This window comes from Xiphophorus maculatus, chromosome 3, assembly GCF_002775205.1.
Source record: "Xiphophorus maculatus strain JP 163 A chromosome 3, X_maculatus-5.0-male, whole genome shotgun sequence".
Lineage (NCBI taxonomy): Eukaryota > Metazoa > Chordata > Actinopteri > Cyprinodontiformes > Poeciliidae > Xiphophorus > Xiphophorus maculatus.
In genome coordinates this window covers 8,817,973-8,833,742 of record NC_036445.1, presented here as the reverse complement: position 1 = coordinate 8,833,742, position 15,770 = coordinate 8,817,973, and the positions used below count along the sequence as shown (strand labels likewise).

The 15,770-nt window shown below is 35.8% G+C and overlaps 2 protein-coding genes across 2 annotated transcripts; one reads left to right on the top strand and one right to left on the bottom strand.

Moving 5' to 3' along the window:
• Positions 1-27: 27 nt before the first annotated feature.
• On the bottom strand, positions 28-4,510 carry LOC102236643 (fucolectin-3-like). Its single transcript, XM_014468908.2, has 6 exons — positions 4,399-4,510; positions 4,129-4,196; positions 3,217-3,511; positions 1,688-1,842; positions 494-773; positions 28-260 (listed from the first exon to the last, which is right to left on the bottom strand). Exons 2-6 carry the CDS (start codon positions 4,190-4,192, stop codon positions 110-112), a joined length of 945 nt encoding a protein of 314 aa, XP_014324394.1. The 5' UTR covers positions 4,193-4,196; positions 4,399-4,510; the 3' UTR covers positions 28-109.
• A 3,450-nt stretch (positions 4,511-7,960) lies between these two features.
• On the top strand, positions 7,961-15,156 carry ankmy2 (ankyrin repeat and MYND domain containing 2). The gene is made up of 10 exons (XM_005799436.3): positions 7,961-8,148; positions 8,447-8,511; positions 9,084-9,222; positions 9,326-9,424; positions 10,379-10,539; positions 11,466-11,680; positions 12,576-12,711; positions 13,384-13,512; positions 13,581-13,710; positions 14,341-15,156. The coding sequence occupies exons 1-10, from the start codon at positions 8,082-8,084 to the stop codon at positions 14,475-14,477; spliced, it is 1,278 nt and encodes a 425-aa protein (XP_005799493.1). The 5' UTR covers positions 7,961-8,081; the 3' UTR covers positions 14,478-15,156.
• The last annotated feature ends 614 nt before the right edge of the window (positions 15,157-15,770 follow it).

Genomic DNA, 15,770 nt, shown 5'->3' with positions numbered 1-15,770 from the left:
ATCATTTAAAATAATTAACACCTTAAGCACATTTGAAAGCCTTTTTATTGAGCAGAAGCGTCAGGTTTTTGTGAGCCGTACAAACAGCCATTTGTTGCCACTGCAGGCTTTATTCCATTGTGGAGCCGTAAACCTCAACCTCACAAAGAGTAAGGAACTCGTTCCTGCCGGGGATGACGATGTTTACGTAGCGTCCGTCCATCTTGTTACAATTAAACTCATAAAGATTCTTTCCCGAAGAAACTGTGATCACATCACATCTGTTAACAAAAACAGAAAATAAGTCATATTTATTACATTCTCAAAATTGACACTACATTTAATAAAACCAGCAACTAAAATGAAGGAAGAGTTTTTTTTATTTTAACTTGTGTGCTCTATGTCCTACTAAAAGTGACTACAGCCCTGAATCATGTGCACAGGCTGCATAGTAGTGTCATTCAAACAACTTTCCTTTTACAAAATCAGAAAATGGAATTTATTAGTAAACTACCTGGGATTGTTGTTCCCGTTGTTCTCAAGAGAATCTCCGATGCGGATCTCGGCGCCGTTGAGTCGTTCTTGATGTGAATCCCGGTTGACGACCTTAACTGAAAACACTTTGCGTGTTTTCAGCATATCCAGTCGCCACCAGGGGCTTTCGTCGTTTGACGTGTGCGAGCAGGAAGCCTGATTCCACGCGTTGAGGCGATTCCCGTCAATGGCGTTATATGCAAGACCAAATTCAAACAGTGATGACTGCGTGGCTTTGCCTAGAAGGGCAAGGTTCTGACCTGTTAAGAGAAACAGGATTTTTTTTTTAATCAGCAGGAATTAAAAATAAAAGCATGTTTTCTCAGTCTTTTTCCAGGAGTGTGGGGGATAATTCATCATGATCAATCAATTTTATTTGTATAGCACATTTCAGCAGCAAGGCATTTCAAAGTGCTTTACATCAATTCAAACACAGAAACACAATGCAACATAGAATCAACCATCAAAACACAGAATTTAGTCAAGTTCCATCAATAAATTTGTAATTAATTAAATTTCAAATACAATTCTAAACAGGTGGGTTTTTAGTCGAGATTTAAAAGAAGTCAGTGTTTCAGCTGTTTTACAGTTTTCTGGAAGTTTGTTCCAAATTTGTGGTGCATAGATGCTGAAAGCTGATATGGAAGAAAATTTACACACCATCCCTTGTTTTGATTTGCTTCTTTGCATGTATCTGTATCTGGTTGATTCTGTTGTTAGATGTGAGTAATGCAACTGAACCCTTGATTTTGTCAGGTAAAAAAGTTTCTATTTTGTACCAGTTGTTTAATGAGTTTAGCTAGTTTGGTCAGAAACAGCAGAACCTATCCAATGAGGGGCAGTTGAGTGAGCAAAGGTGATTAAGATGATTGCAAAGAAGTAAGGTCTTAAATGTTAACTTGTGATATGTACAGAGCAGCACAGCATTCGGATGATGAGCTTAGAGTTTGGTGGCAGCAACAAGAAAGCATTTGTCCTTCCTTCAATCAACAATTCAAGCTGGTGTTGGTGATATGTTTAAGGAAATATGTTATTGCTAATCTTTAGCTGTCTAAGAACCTATATATATATGTGTGTGTGTGTGTGTGTGTGTGTGTGTGCCTTAGAAATGTCTGTAAATAAGAACCCCCCCTCCACACTTTTTCCATAGAACATGGTTTTAGAAACCTCTCACCAGTTGGAGCGCAGTAACCATAGACCTCCACTTCACAGAGACTCAGAGTCTTTTCTGATCCCGGTATCACAATAGTAACATAACGTCCCTCCATTCGATGAGAAACATTGATTACTTGAGAGTCTCCAGTTGGAATGGAGGAGATTGTAGCAGCCCTGAAAAAGAAAAACTTTGTCAGTGATATCTAGGATCTACTTGCAGGACTAAAGTTAGAACATGAGTTGTTGGGTTGGGATCCACGATTAGTTCTAAAAACAGATCTTATTTGGGAAACATTTGTTTTAGATGTAAAAACAATATAGTAATTATAGTGTAGGTTGTCTAGATTTTATAAATTTGAATAAAATATTTTCACAGAATGTCGCCATATTGTTCACGCTGCAGTGCATTTTGGGTAAATGACGCGTAATGGTCCAACTGCCTGGCTCCTCCAGCCAAAACAATAATGAGTAACGTTATTAATCCTTTTTAATTTGAACCGCAGCGCATTGAAATCAGAAGTGTTGATGAAGAGGAGGAGACCAAACAGAGGAAGAGGACAGAATTGGATTGTGTGATCCGGTAAGTACTTATACAGCTCTGATGAAAAATATATCAAAAGATATGAAAATTAATATGAGTTTTGGCCAGTTACTTTGTAACGCGTTACTGACCACTTTTTTTTCCAGCAACGAGTAATCTAACGCATTGCTATTTCAAATCCAGTAATCAGATTAAGGTTACTTAACCAAATCACTTTGCATTACTATTTTCTTTTTTAATGTAATTTTACTTCCTCTACGCGTCGAGTGACCGCTGTGACAGAAATGTAAACGACGGAGGGAGAAGAGAGATGGGCATTTTGTTGCTCTGTATTTGTTAATATTATTTGCTGTGAACAACGTCGAGCTTCCAGTTGAGTTCCAAGAAACTGCAAACATTGAGACTAATATGAACAGCATCTATGCACCACAACTTTGGAACAAACTTCCAGAAAACTGTAAAACAGCTGAAACACTGACTTCTTTTAAATCTCGACTAAAAACCCACCTGTTTAGGATTGTATTTGAAATGTAATCAATTACAAATTTATTGATGGAACGAGTCTTAATGTCGTGTTTTGATTGTTGATTCTATCTTGCATTGTGTTTCTGTGTTTGTAATGATGTAAAGCACTTTGAAATGCCTTGCTGCTGAAACGTGCTATACAAATAAAATTTGATTGATTGATTGATTGATATTATCATTATAAAATAACCTGCAATTAAGTATTGGCAGAGCTCAATATTATTTTCACAGGTGGCGGAACATTATTGTCAACAGCTGCTGAAAGTAAAGTAACTTTGCCATCACTGGTTTTGACGTATCGCAAACAGCAATTTTTTAGGTAATAGGAAAATTGCAACATATTTAGGCCAACATGCTCAACTAATCCTGGATTCTTTTAAAGACTTCATAATGTGAAATAGGTATGTGCATAAATAGGAAACATACTGGCTGTCTCCCACAGGCCCTTCTCTCATATTGTAAAACCTAAAACAACCACTCACAGCGGGTTTTCAACACCATTGTTTTGTAGAGAGTTTCCAATGCGAATCTCTGCACCGTTGATCCTCTCATCACAGCAGTCTCCTCTGTTGGTGACGATGACCTGGGTGACGATATACGAGTCCAGCAGGTCCACTCTCCACCAGGGGTTGGATTCAGTGTCAGTGTGGGTGCAAGATCCTTTTTTAAGATTCGAATTTTGGTTTCCATCTATAGCTTTATAGGCATCCACCAACTCATCCCACTCTCCTTTGTAGTGAGAAGACTCGGTGGCTTTGCCACGTAAAGCCACATTTCCTGGAGGGGAGGGAGTTAAGAAGAATAGTTTAATCCTATTTTTATCTCAATGTTAATTATTCTGTTGAGTTCTGATAGAATTTATTTAATAACTGAAAAACTAATTATGTGTCATAAATGTGATCATGTTTATGAAATAGTGATAATTGCACTTATATTTTATCTTGTCTGCAGATCCACCAAATCTCAACCCAATAATTAGTGAACCATTCCATTTTTAATGGAACAATTAATCTTTTCAGACACAAAGTGTGACGCCTTTGATTCTGTTCCAATATGGGAAATCTAGCCAGACCAGAACCAAAGAGCTGTATCTGACCATCACATAAAAAATATATATTTTTCCTGCTCATCTACTGTGTCAAAAAGAGCAAGAAAGGTGACTTATTGTCATTAATTCCTCAGTGATGTTTTTCAGGGTGTAAAAAAAAAAAATCTCCTTCCAGAAGTTTTCTGATGCACTGGAAACAATTTAGGTGCAGCCAGGATCCAAACCACAGATTATTTCATAGATTTGGACCAACAGGTTCTGTGATAAATTGTGATAAAGAGTGAAAGTCAGCTGTCCTATGTTTACAGTCTCAACAGTTTAATAAATATTTTTAGATTATACTTACTATAATTTTGGGCTGAATACATTCCAAACAGGAGCAGCAAATGAAACAGGACAATGTGTTTCATGATTCTGCAAAACCCAGACAAAATAGGACATTATTACCCAACAAAAGTTTCTAAACTTCTGTACAGTTATTAAGCTGCAGTTCTGATAGATTCTGGTTATTTTTACTCTCAGCCGACTTTCAGTATTTACAATTTCAATTGTTAACTTGATGTTACTTGAAATATGATCAAGCTTTAATGAAAGATGTTAGAAACTCAGATCTTACGCTGATTTCTTGGAGGACAGATTTTTTGTCACCGGAGCTGAAGGTCTTTATGGTTTGATTTGGTTCAGACTTGGTTTGTCACAGAACTTTCTTCCTCATATAAAAACCTTTTCGTTGTCCAATCACATCTCATCGTCTAGGTACTCCTCTTTTATTCACGTAAGTTCAACTGTATTTGCAGATTGCCAAAGTAGCCTGTCAATATTTACTGCTCTCTGTTCAAAGAACCACATTTGGGACTGAAGTCCGTTTTTGAAGGAAGTTTGAAATTAAAATTCCAGATATTTCTCATTTAGTTTTGTCTCGTCATTGTTTCCTTTCAGGATAATAGTCAAATCTATTGAACTATTATCTAAAAATATTATCTTGAGTTATGTTGCCATTGTAGAAACTGTTAGTTGTATATATAATGTTGTCAAAAATATATTTTATGAGAACATAGATATGCTTATAACTTTGTGTGTGTGTTTGACAAGTTTAAAACTTTTAGGATTAGTGGTATATTTTTAGGTATATTTAAAAAATATATAAATGCAATTCTATTTATTCATATTCATAATAACTGTAGGCAACATCTCTATGTAATAATACATACAAATAGTTTTTTTAATCATTGATTCAAACCTGAAGCATCTTGTCTTTGATATTTAAGTTTGAATATTTGATGTTTTTGTTTGTTTTTATATAATTTCAACCCTGATGACAGTGCAGCATCATGTCAGTGTAAGCCAGACAAACCTGGTCAGTCAACAAAAGGACCTTTTTAATTTGATTTTTTTTTATTATTGCTTAGTCTTGAGTTGCATTATTCAATGTCATATTTTTTCTCTGTTTTTAGTTTCAAGAGCCTAGAGTATTTTTCTTAATTTTTAAAGAGTTTAAAGGTTTATCCAGAACAATGATAAGCTACAGACAGCTTGGATGTAGAAACTTTGCTGCGTTAAAGCTGTTCTCACGACACAACGCAGCATTTTCAAATTAAATTTGTGAGGAGTTGACGTGTTTTTTTGGGTTTTCTCTGGCTTCTCCAGCTTCCTACCAGGGATTTTAGCCAACAACATGTTAAGCGGTCAGTGTTAGCTGTCAGTAGCTGTTCTTACCTTGTGTGTCTCTGTGTCGTCCTCAGATGAACTGTTGAGGGAGTTCATTGCCATTACTACCCTAACCCTCATCACTATGACCTCGTAATTATAAGAATAAATAATGAGAGATTTTGTCAGGAATCATTCCAGTAAACCAGCAAGGAATCTGTGCCAACAAGATCTACCTGTTTTTAAATACTGCTGACTTATCATGTGTACATAGTATATTTACTTAGTATGGATATGATTGTATTTTTATTATTTTTTTCTGTTTTATGATTTTGCATTGTGTGATGTTTTGATGTTTTCTGAACAGGTTGTTGTTGAAAATGAGAATTTGTTCTCTATTAACTAAAAATACTGTGACAACTGAGGGGCCCCAATTTAGTACCAACATATTGTAGTATTTGTTCTTTCTTTACATATTTAATTTCTAAATTTTTCTTTCTTTCTTTGAAATGTCTTTTTATTTATTATTAGCAGTATATTTAAAAAATATGGTTCAAGATACTGCAATAAACTTTTAGCAGAGTTTAACCCACAAACAGAAGGTAACTGAGGTAAAATAAATAACATTTCCACAAAGCATATGGAAAGAAAATACTACAAATAAATCCTGCCATTGGAGGTAACTCTGACAAATATATTATCCACAAATATGAAAAGAAAATAAATAAATTGACATATATGTATAAGAGGAAAAAAATCCAAAACAACCTACCCATTGGACATGGAAAAGCAAACAGAAAAAAGGAGAAGGAATTAAAAAGTGCAAGATTTGGAACAATGCTACAACATTTTCTTTTCACTGTGTGCCAAACTCTAAACAAGTGGGTTTCTAGTCTAGATTTAAAGGAACTCAGTGTTTCGGCTGTTTTACAATTTTCTGGAAGTTTATTCCAGATTTGAGGTGCATAAAAGCTGAATGCTGCTCCTCCATGAGAACAAAGAGAAAAAGCTGCAGAAGTTGTTTTATGGTATTTTATTGCCTAAACTTGGGTTACAATTCAAGCTCCTCCTCCTGGATGAAGTGATTCTATGTCCTTCCTCTGTCTCTTCTATCTGCTTACACGCACACTGCTGCATGCTTACATAACCATATCACATAAGACTAGCGACAGTCTTATGTGATAAGTCATAAACAAAATAAAACTGATTAACACTTCCCTTTTGGGAGGGTTCAGAATGAGGAGAATAAAAGCTAAACTTTTGCTACAATCTTTGCTACACTTGGTGTCAGCCCTCAGGTGAGCTAAGTGGAGCCCAGCGCTGGACGGTGAATTTCACTCTGTATCTGTTACATTTGTATGGCTTTTAACATTTGATAATTTTTGACATTAAAGCCTGTTTTATACTTATGCAAATCTCATTGTTTCTCAAGGTAATGACACTGAGGGGTTTTGGTCTGGTCCCAAAACTGAAATACATAGTAATGATTTTTTTAAAGAAACGTTTGCATCTGTTTACATTGTTGTTGCAGAGACAATCAAAGGATCTTGCCAGATATGTGGCGGCGTTTCAGTTGTTTCAGCTGTGCTTTCAGCTCAAACCTGGACCGAAGTGGATCTGTGCAGCTTTACAGACCCATATCTTGGAGCAAAGAGGTAATTTAGAAGGTGATGTTTGTGATACGTGGAGTCACATTTTACTATTTGTTCTCCTGAATATGGAAAACACATGAAAATCCAGCAGTAAGACAAATGCAAACTTTGTCAATCCTTTTGAAAGGTGAATCAAAGACAGAACCTTAATCATGACAGAAAGAGTTACCCAACAGAGTGGATTTCATACTTATTTAGGTGGAGACAATTCATCTAATTGATTTAATGAACTTTATTTGTACACATTACTGTTATTTAAAGACTGTTTTAATTTACTTTGCGCCAATTTACATCAAGACACGACCACATTCAGACTTGTAACAATGATTGTCAAGAGTAATTGACTCTTTCAATTACTTTTTTCTTTGCAATTCTGCAGTTTTTTCATCAAAATTCTAACTATTTAAGAACAAAGTCTGAATTTTGAGATTAAAGTTGGAATTTTGCTTTTTTCCCCCCCTAATCAATACTGTGTACCTGAGTATTTGCATACAATAAATACCTTTATGAGAGACAGAGAGATGAATGGTTATTCTATATCAGTATTTACATTTTATTATAAAATATCTGAAAGTAATATATGACATTTCTGTGTTATCACTGCTGGAGGATTTCGGTTATGAATGAACTTGCTAGACGCCCGTGGATCTGATTATTTTTTACAAAATACAAAGGGGAGATTCGGTTGTGCATTTTATTGGTTCTTTGGGTAGCTACTTGATTATACTAATTTTTTACTCACTTATCTTCTTATATAAAGTACATAGTTCTAAAAGTTAGGTCATTATTTCGACACACATTGAGTTTTTTAGTCTTCTATCTCGGCGCCACACACCCCTTATTTCAGGTGTAAATGGTACATTCCGTATGACAGCTAGCCCAGAGCTAGCATAGACAGCCGAGCATCACCCTGTCAGAGAGAAGAACTGCGGTGCTTGTGTGAAAACTGGTTGCAATATTGGTGCCATTTCTATTTTATTTAAAGGTGTAAACAATCACCATGTCCACCGCAAAGAAAGGAGACTTGTCTCCAAGCGAAAAGGAGTTGTTTCAGGTTATTTCTGCAGGTAAGCCTCCTCGGCTAACGCTAATCCTTGCTGGTTAGCTTGTACGATACAAGCTGCACGCCTACCCATTTAGACCATTATAGCCATTATAGCTGTGGTTTGGCAGCACTTTAAATAAAAAGTAGGAAAATTGTTGTTTTTATTTTTACCTTTCCATTGATTCTAACATGAAAGCTAGAAATAAGTTTGAACGTGCCAGTTAAGTTTAGCTGTTAGATGGGTTTGTGAATTTGTTTTGTATATTCTGGTAAAACTTCAATATGAAAGTGATAAAAAGACGAATTCTCCTTCTTTTTAGGAAACGTCCAGGAAGCCTCCAGGTTGCTGGGTTGTAAAGATGTTCGAGTTAACTGTCTGGATGAGGTAGCTTAGCACAGCGAGACTGATGATTTTATCCTGACATGCTCATAATTAACTTTTTTTTTCTCTCGTAACCAGTTTATTAAAAAGATTTGTGTTTTACAGTTACATTTCTTCTTTTTACCTAAGTGAAATTGCAAGAAAAGAATCAAAACAATTTCATGTACTGTTATATTAATACAATATTGAGCATTAACTGTTGCTTTTTTGTATATCAATTTTGATGCCTTTAAGGTCTGTAGTTATTTTCTTTTTTTTGTTTATGAGAAGCTTTTGGATTCCTGTCCACATGAGAAGTTTGAAAGCAGTCTTCCCTCTCAATAACTGAGTTTTAAGTTAATTATTTTGTTTACCTTAAAGCTTTTTGCAGCTCTCCCTCCACTTGTCTGATCATGTATCCCATATATGTCTCTATTTTGAACAAGAAAAAGGTGAATTTATTGCCCTGAATGTATCTGCTTTCAACTTAACACTCCTGTGCCAGTTTGCTCTGTCAGCTGTAATATTTCTACTCCACAGTAGATGTAGTTTTAGTGTGATGGTTAGTCACAGATTTGGTTTCGTCTCACCTGCAGTATGGGATGACGCCGCTCATGCACGCTGCCTACAAAGGAAAAGCAGACATGTGCAAGTTGCTCCTCCAACACGGAGCCGACGTAAACTGCAACCAGCATGAACATGGATACACGGCGCTCATGTTTGCTGGCCTGTCAGGTAAGTAAACCTGACAGGACGTGTGGTTTGGCAGGTCCAAACAGCAACAAACAAATACGTCTGAATATACGATATATTAGAAGTTTTTCCTTTATGTCTGTAGGAAAAACTGACATCACCTGGATGATGCTGGATGCCGGGGCGGAAACAGATGTGACCAACTCTGTTGGACGGACCGCCGCTCAAATGGCAGCTTTTGTTGGTTTGTGACCATATAATTTATTCTCATTGCATTTTTCTAAAATCTACAAAACCTTAAACATAAGAATTTTTTTTTCTGGTTTGAATAGAATAGAAATGTCCTTTGTTATCCCCAAAGTGGGTAAATTCCAATGCAACAGCAGCAAAGTGACAGTCAATCAAAGCAATTCACACAAAGATAAGAACATAAAATATATAAATAAAGAATAAAATACTGTACAGTAAGGGGAAAATTTCAACATAAATATTGTGCAGTTATTAAAAGTAGCTACTCCAGTCCAAATTAATGTACAACCGAGTAGGGTAGATAAAAAAATTTACAAAATGTGTCTAAGAGCATAAAATGAGACTATTTACAATAAGTGACTTCTGTGTGTGCTTGAAATAAGAAAAATTTATTAAGAGAAAATACGTTCTGTACTTGAGGTTTTCTATGTAAATATTGATATTCTAGTTTCTAGCATATATGTACTCATAATACGTAATATTGTCTTAATATCAAGCTTTAATATCTGACTGAGATAATTCAGTACCGGTACTAAAATAACAAAAATATTCTAACATAAAAACCTCTCGGTGAGAAAAAATATCTTGTCAGAAAGAAAACAAGCATAAATCTCCTTAATTTAAGATATTTAATCTTACTTAGATTTCAGTTTTTGCAGAGTAGCAATAAAAGCTGCAACAGCAGAGATGTGCAGATACCAGCAGAAATGTTATTTAAAATTAAGTTCAACCATTTTTTTCTAATTAGGTAAAAACTATCTCTTATATTAACACAATGGACTGAAATATTTGGATAATTGATTCTAGTTAATTCATTTTTATTTGATTAATTTGGTATGTAACTAAAATGTGTGTTTACATCGCAAAATTACAAAATACAAGATTTCAAGTGAATCATCAAAATGATCGACATTCAGAGTTTTAACCACCCTCCACTTTTCATCCTTAGGTCAGCACGACTGCGTCACTGTAATCAACAACTACTTTTCTCGAGCCAGGCTGGATTACTACACAAAGCCGCAGGGTTTGGAGAAGGAACCAAAGCTTCCGCCCAAACTGTCCGGACCCCTCCATAAGATCATCATGAGCACCAACCTGAACACGGTCAAAGTAGGACTTCACTGAATGCAGCATGTGGGCTTCAAAGACCCCGTTCATCTTCCAGCAGCCTGAATGAACCTTAATATGCTTTCTGTTGTTATGTCATGCTTCTGAAACCATTTTATTCAGTTTAATTATTAGTGTCTGTAACAAAAAGTTGTAATTAAATGTGGCATCAAATCGTTAATTATTCCTAACAGGAAGAGAAGTGCAGCTCTACCGGTTTAGCTAATACAAATAAAAATCAAAGTTACCATAAAATATTGCGTTCATCACATTATTTCTTACATCATTTACTGACTTTGTGTGGATATAAAAGCTTTGTGACACTTAGTCTGTGTGAAGTTAGTGTGTCAGCAAGAAACCAACAAAAAACAAGATTTACGCTGCCAACTTTTAAAGAGTCTGTCTCCACCTGCATTGCGTGGTAAACCTTTTTTTAGCTAATGCTAATTATTTGTCGATATAATCTGGATTTTAGCTATGAATGTAAACATTTTTTTCAGGTGAGAGAGACCTTCAGAGAGCAGCTTAAATAATTAAGTTTTATGAGTTTGGGCAGAAAAAAATCTAACATTTGTATTAAGACTTTTACATATTTTCTTGATTCTTTTTTTAAGTATTGAATCACTTTTTAGCATCTCCAGCAAAACCCTGAGACATTTCCTAATTTGAAACACTTGAAATCAAATTCATTTATTGTCATATCAGTGTCTACTACAATAAAAATGTTAACCTGGTAGCTTTCAGGTGAATTTTCCCGTTCATTTTTCCTCATTCCACCTACTTTTCTCACTGCTTAAATTAAAACATCCTCACCAGTAAGGCGATCAGAAACAGCTGGAATGGCTCAGTTTGCGTTTTTGCTCTGCTGTTTCCTAAAACGGCGTCTAGAAAACCAAATAATCTCCTTCGTTGTTTGTTTTGTTTTCCAGTTGGTGATGCTGGTGAAGGAAAACCCGTTGCTCGCCGAGGTGGAGGCTCTGGACAAATGCAGAAGAGTGATGGAGCTGATCTGTGAGAAGTGCATCAAGCAACAGGACATGAACGAGGTTCTGGCGATGAAGATGCACTACATCAGCTGTGTGCTGGGAAAGTGTGCCTCCTTCCTGAAAGACCGCGAGGACAAGCTGGACGGCCTCGTAAAGAGGTGGGATTATATGAGGGAATGGGTTTTATTATGAACAGAACCCTCCACATCCTCCTGGTAAAGATGTGTAAAAAAAACCCTAACATTAATTAATCTGTTATTTTAGAAAATAAAATTAGGAAAATACAACTTTGTTAATTAATTTAGCATGAAAAAAACTAAATAGAGCCAAGAAAACTTAAAATTTTTCAGGTTGGCATGTAGCTAGTAGCATCTAATGGTTTCTATGGAGACCTTTGACCCCAAATCACCACTCTATCATTTCATCTGGTGATTGTTTTACCTTCTTTGCCACCCACTTTGCTCTCTGTTGTAAGATAATTGTGACTGCTCATCCAGCCTTGTTTGCTTCAGTTGTTTCAATTTTGCTTTGACTTTATGTTGCTCTGATTACGATGTTTCAGTCTGAGATAATGTTCCCCTGTCTTACCTTGTTTGAAGACTGGCTGGGAGAAACAAGCCTTGATATTATACTAATAAAAGAGTGGATAACTGAGTAAAAATATCTTTAAAGAGTAAAGTTTAAAAAGCTTCAGCATAGGATGCCAGTTTTACTCCAGTGACTTTTGTGGAAAACAATTATTTATTATTTTAATTCCAAGTTACATAAATGTATTTAAAGTAACAGTTGAATTTATGATGCTGCAACAAAAGATGCATTTCTTTAAAAGGTTTTTTACACATCTATACCAGGGTGAGTGTTGTATTTTATATGAAAACAATTGGTTATGCATTCTCTTGTACCTTAGGTATATCATAAGAGTTTTGGGTTTTTTTGTCCTGTTTAAGTCGATATCACTTCAAGCTCCTTCTGCCTGTTTCTTTGTGCTGAACAACATATTTTGTCCTGTTATTCACTGGATTTTGGGTGTTTTATCTTTTTTGTGCGCTCCAGTTTGCTAAAAGGTCGTGACAGCGACGGTTTCCCAGTCTTTCAGGAGAAGTTCATCAGAGAATGCATCCGCAAGTTCCCGTACTGCGACGCCACGCTGCTGCAGCAGCTGGTGCGGAGCATCGCCCCTGTAGACATCGTAAGTTTGCAAACTAAACGTCAAATTCATTCTAAATACGCCAACTGTTATTTCAGTAATTGATTACTCTATGATCAAAAAATTCTCATTCTGCAGATTTTGCTGTTTAACCACTTAAAGGTTATTTTTATACAATACATTAAAAGATGCAAATAAACAATTGAATTATTTTTTTAATAAGAAAATAAGAATTTATCTCACACATTCCTTTAGTGAGTGCTTGATCATTGTAAAAAAAAAAAAACTTTTAACATCAACATGTGAAAAACTCAAATCTGTCTTTTCGACTGAACATCAAGACTAGTTTTCGGGTTGAATAATGTTTTATTTTTTGCTGAATTTGAACCAGGTGAAGATAAAACTGCCACTAGAGGAGTTTGGGTCGGACATATTTACAGACAAAGAAGGTTTTTATTTATTACTGCTCTAAGTATGATGTTCTATCAGCAAATAGTCTTTTTTGAGTCAGTCTTCACCAATTAGCAATTAATCAGTTACTAAATTAGATTATTTCAATAATCGATTCATCACGATTAATTGTTTCGGCCCAAACATTTCCCTGCCTCCCAGAACCACAGGATTTGAAATAAATTCAGTGGCTCAAAAACTGGATTCAGAAATCCCATCTGTGTTTTCGATAGCAATATCTGATCAGGTTTTTTTGCCCTCCAGGGTAACGACCCTACGGCGCTCTCGGTTCTGACTCAGGCCATCACAGGGCAGGTCGGCTTCATGGACGCAGAGTTCTGCACCACCTGTGGAGAAAAGGGAGCTGAGAAGAGATGCTCCATTTGCAAAATGGTGAGCGTTGAAACCACAGAAATAATTATCGTGTGGAGGATTTCACTGACAGGTTGCTCTTTTTTCAGGTCATCTACTGTGGACAAGCGTGCCAGAAAATGCACTGGTTCACCCACAAGAAGGTTTGTAAGAAGCTGCAGGAGCAGCGAGAGAAGCAGGAGGCAGAAATGGCCAAACTGAGGATGGAGCAGAGCAAAGGTGAATCATCCAGAAACTTCAAAACTGAACATTAGTTCATATTTTAGGACAAAAATTCATTATCAGCTTCTACATCTTCATTGCAAATGTGCAAAAAACTTGTTCAACATTCAGCCAATGTCAATAAAACACAATATTGTCTTGGTGTTTCCATTGTGGTTCACTCAGATGCAACTTTACAGACCTCAGCTACGAAATAAGTCTTCTCCCTTTGAATCAACCCAAACCTGTTGAGGTTTTTAATTGTACGTTTATATCCTGAAGTTTCTATGAGATAAATCCAGCAATTTTACTCAAGCAAGAGTAGAAATACTTCACAATAAAATTACTCAAGTAAAAGTAACAAGTACAGCACAGTAAAAATACTCCTAAAAGTAAATTTTTTACCCCCAAAAAAGTCACTCAAGTAAATGTAATTGAGTAAATATATATAGTTACTCCCCAATTCTGAATGCCAGCATCTACAGCAGCTCTTTGGAGAACAGCACTTTTTAAGTTTTGATTTGTTTTAATGACTGTGTGGAATCTGTTTTGTTCTTTTAGATTTTAGGTCAAATTTATATTTTTTAAGCTAATTTAAATCATGTGGTGACGGCTGGTTGTAACCTGAAGTGACTCTTCTGTTTTCAGAGGAGATTAAATCCGTCCAGGAGGCTGCAGACTCCATGCAGGAGCTCTCTATGGAAACCAAAAGCGAAGAGACGCCTGCAGACGCTGCTGCTGCAGAAACATCAGACTCCACTTCCATCACAGCTGCTGACAACTGAGGAGCATCCTGACATCCACCGCCTTCTCCAGGGCGCATCCACCCAGCACAGGCAGCAAGTAAACAGACACTTTTACTGGGAACCAGATAGACTGCTCCAGGAATATTTATCAACATCTGAGACTGAACCACGCCTTTTTGCCCATTTCCTATTTGTGAATGAAAATGCTACACGTTCTGTAGAAATGTGGGCGAGCACACGGAGGGGTTCGGGTTCACAGCGATGATGAAGATGCAACATTAATCTGCCTTAAGAATCTGTAGCAAACAGAGGATGAAGTGGCTGTGCCGCCTGCCGTTTGTCTGATTTATTTTTGTACCAACGGCCCCATTTCGTGTGTGTAAGGTGAGGCTGCTTAATGCTGACAAAAAATCTGAGGTATTTTTAGATGTGGATGATGTAAATGTGAGTTTGTCTTAGTGAACTATGGAAGAAAATGTTGGAGGCAAAGCAAAAAACTGTCGGTTAATAGAAAAATAAATCAATTTCCATTAAAAAATTTTTACTTCTTTTTCTTTTGTATTTACAAGACTTCCTGATGAGACAACCCAAAAATAAAAAGTCTGTTTAATTCAATTCAGGATATTTATATTGTACTGTTTCTCAACAAACATTTAATTTCTATTCAGCAATAGTCAGTTTAGTCCACATATTTAGAAAAAGAAACCAAAAAAGTTAATTACATACATTTCACTCAAACTGTTGGTGAACGTCAAACACAATTTATTATACCAAGTAATACAGGAGTGAAAAATAAAGCTGTACTTCTATAAACTTTATGATCACAAAGTTTAAATGGTATTAAAAGTGTAAGTAGGTTCTAAAAAGTTTTCAAATTTCCCATTGGGTTAATAATAAAAAATTCCCTCAGACATTTTTTTGTATTTTTACTTAATGAGTGCTATTTCTCAGTAATAAGGCATGTTTTGATGCATTCATGTCAAAATTTAAAAGGGTTTTATTTTTTCCACTATCTCCACTGATCTGAGTGAAATTTCTGTAAACATGTCTCATAATATAAATCTAAAGGAAATTATAAATATAAAATAAAACACAGTTAGCTTTAGATTTTATCCTCTCCATTCAAACATGATTTACGGTTTTATCATTACATCTGTAGTTTTTAAAGATGACCACAGGGTGGCGCTGTTCTGCCAGGATTTAATTCTCCCCAGATTTTGGCTAAATTGTGAATGAACAGATTTTTTTATTATTTTCCTCCCAGACCTGATTACAGCCTCGCCTGTTACACTTACATCAGTTTAGTGTTTGTTTGTTTTTTCCAACAAAACA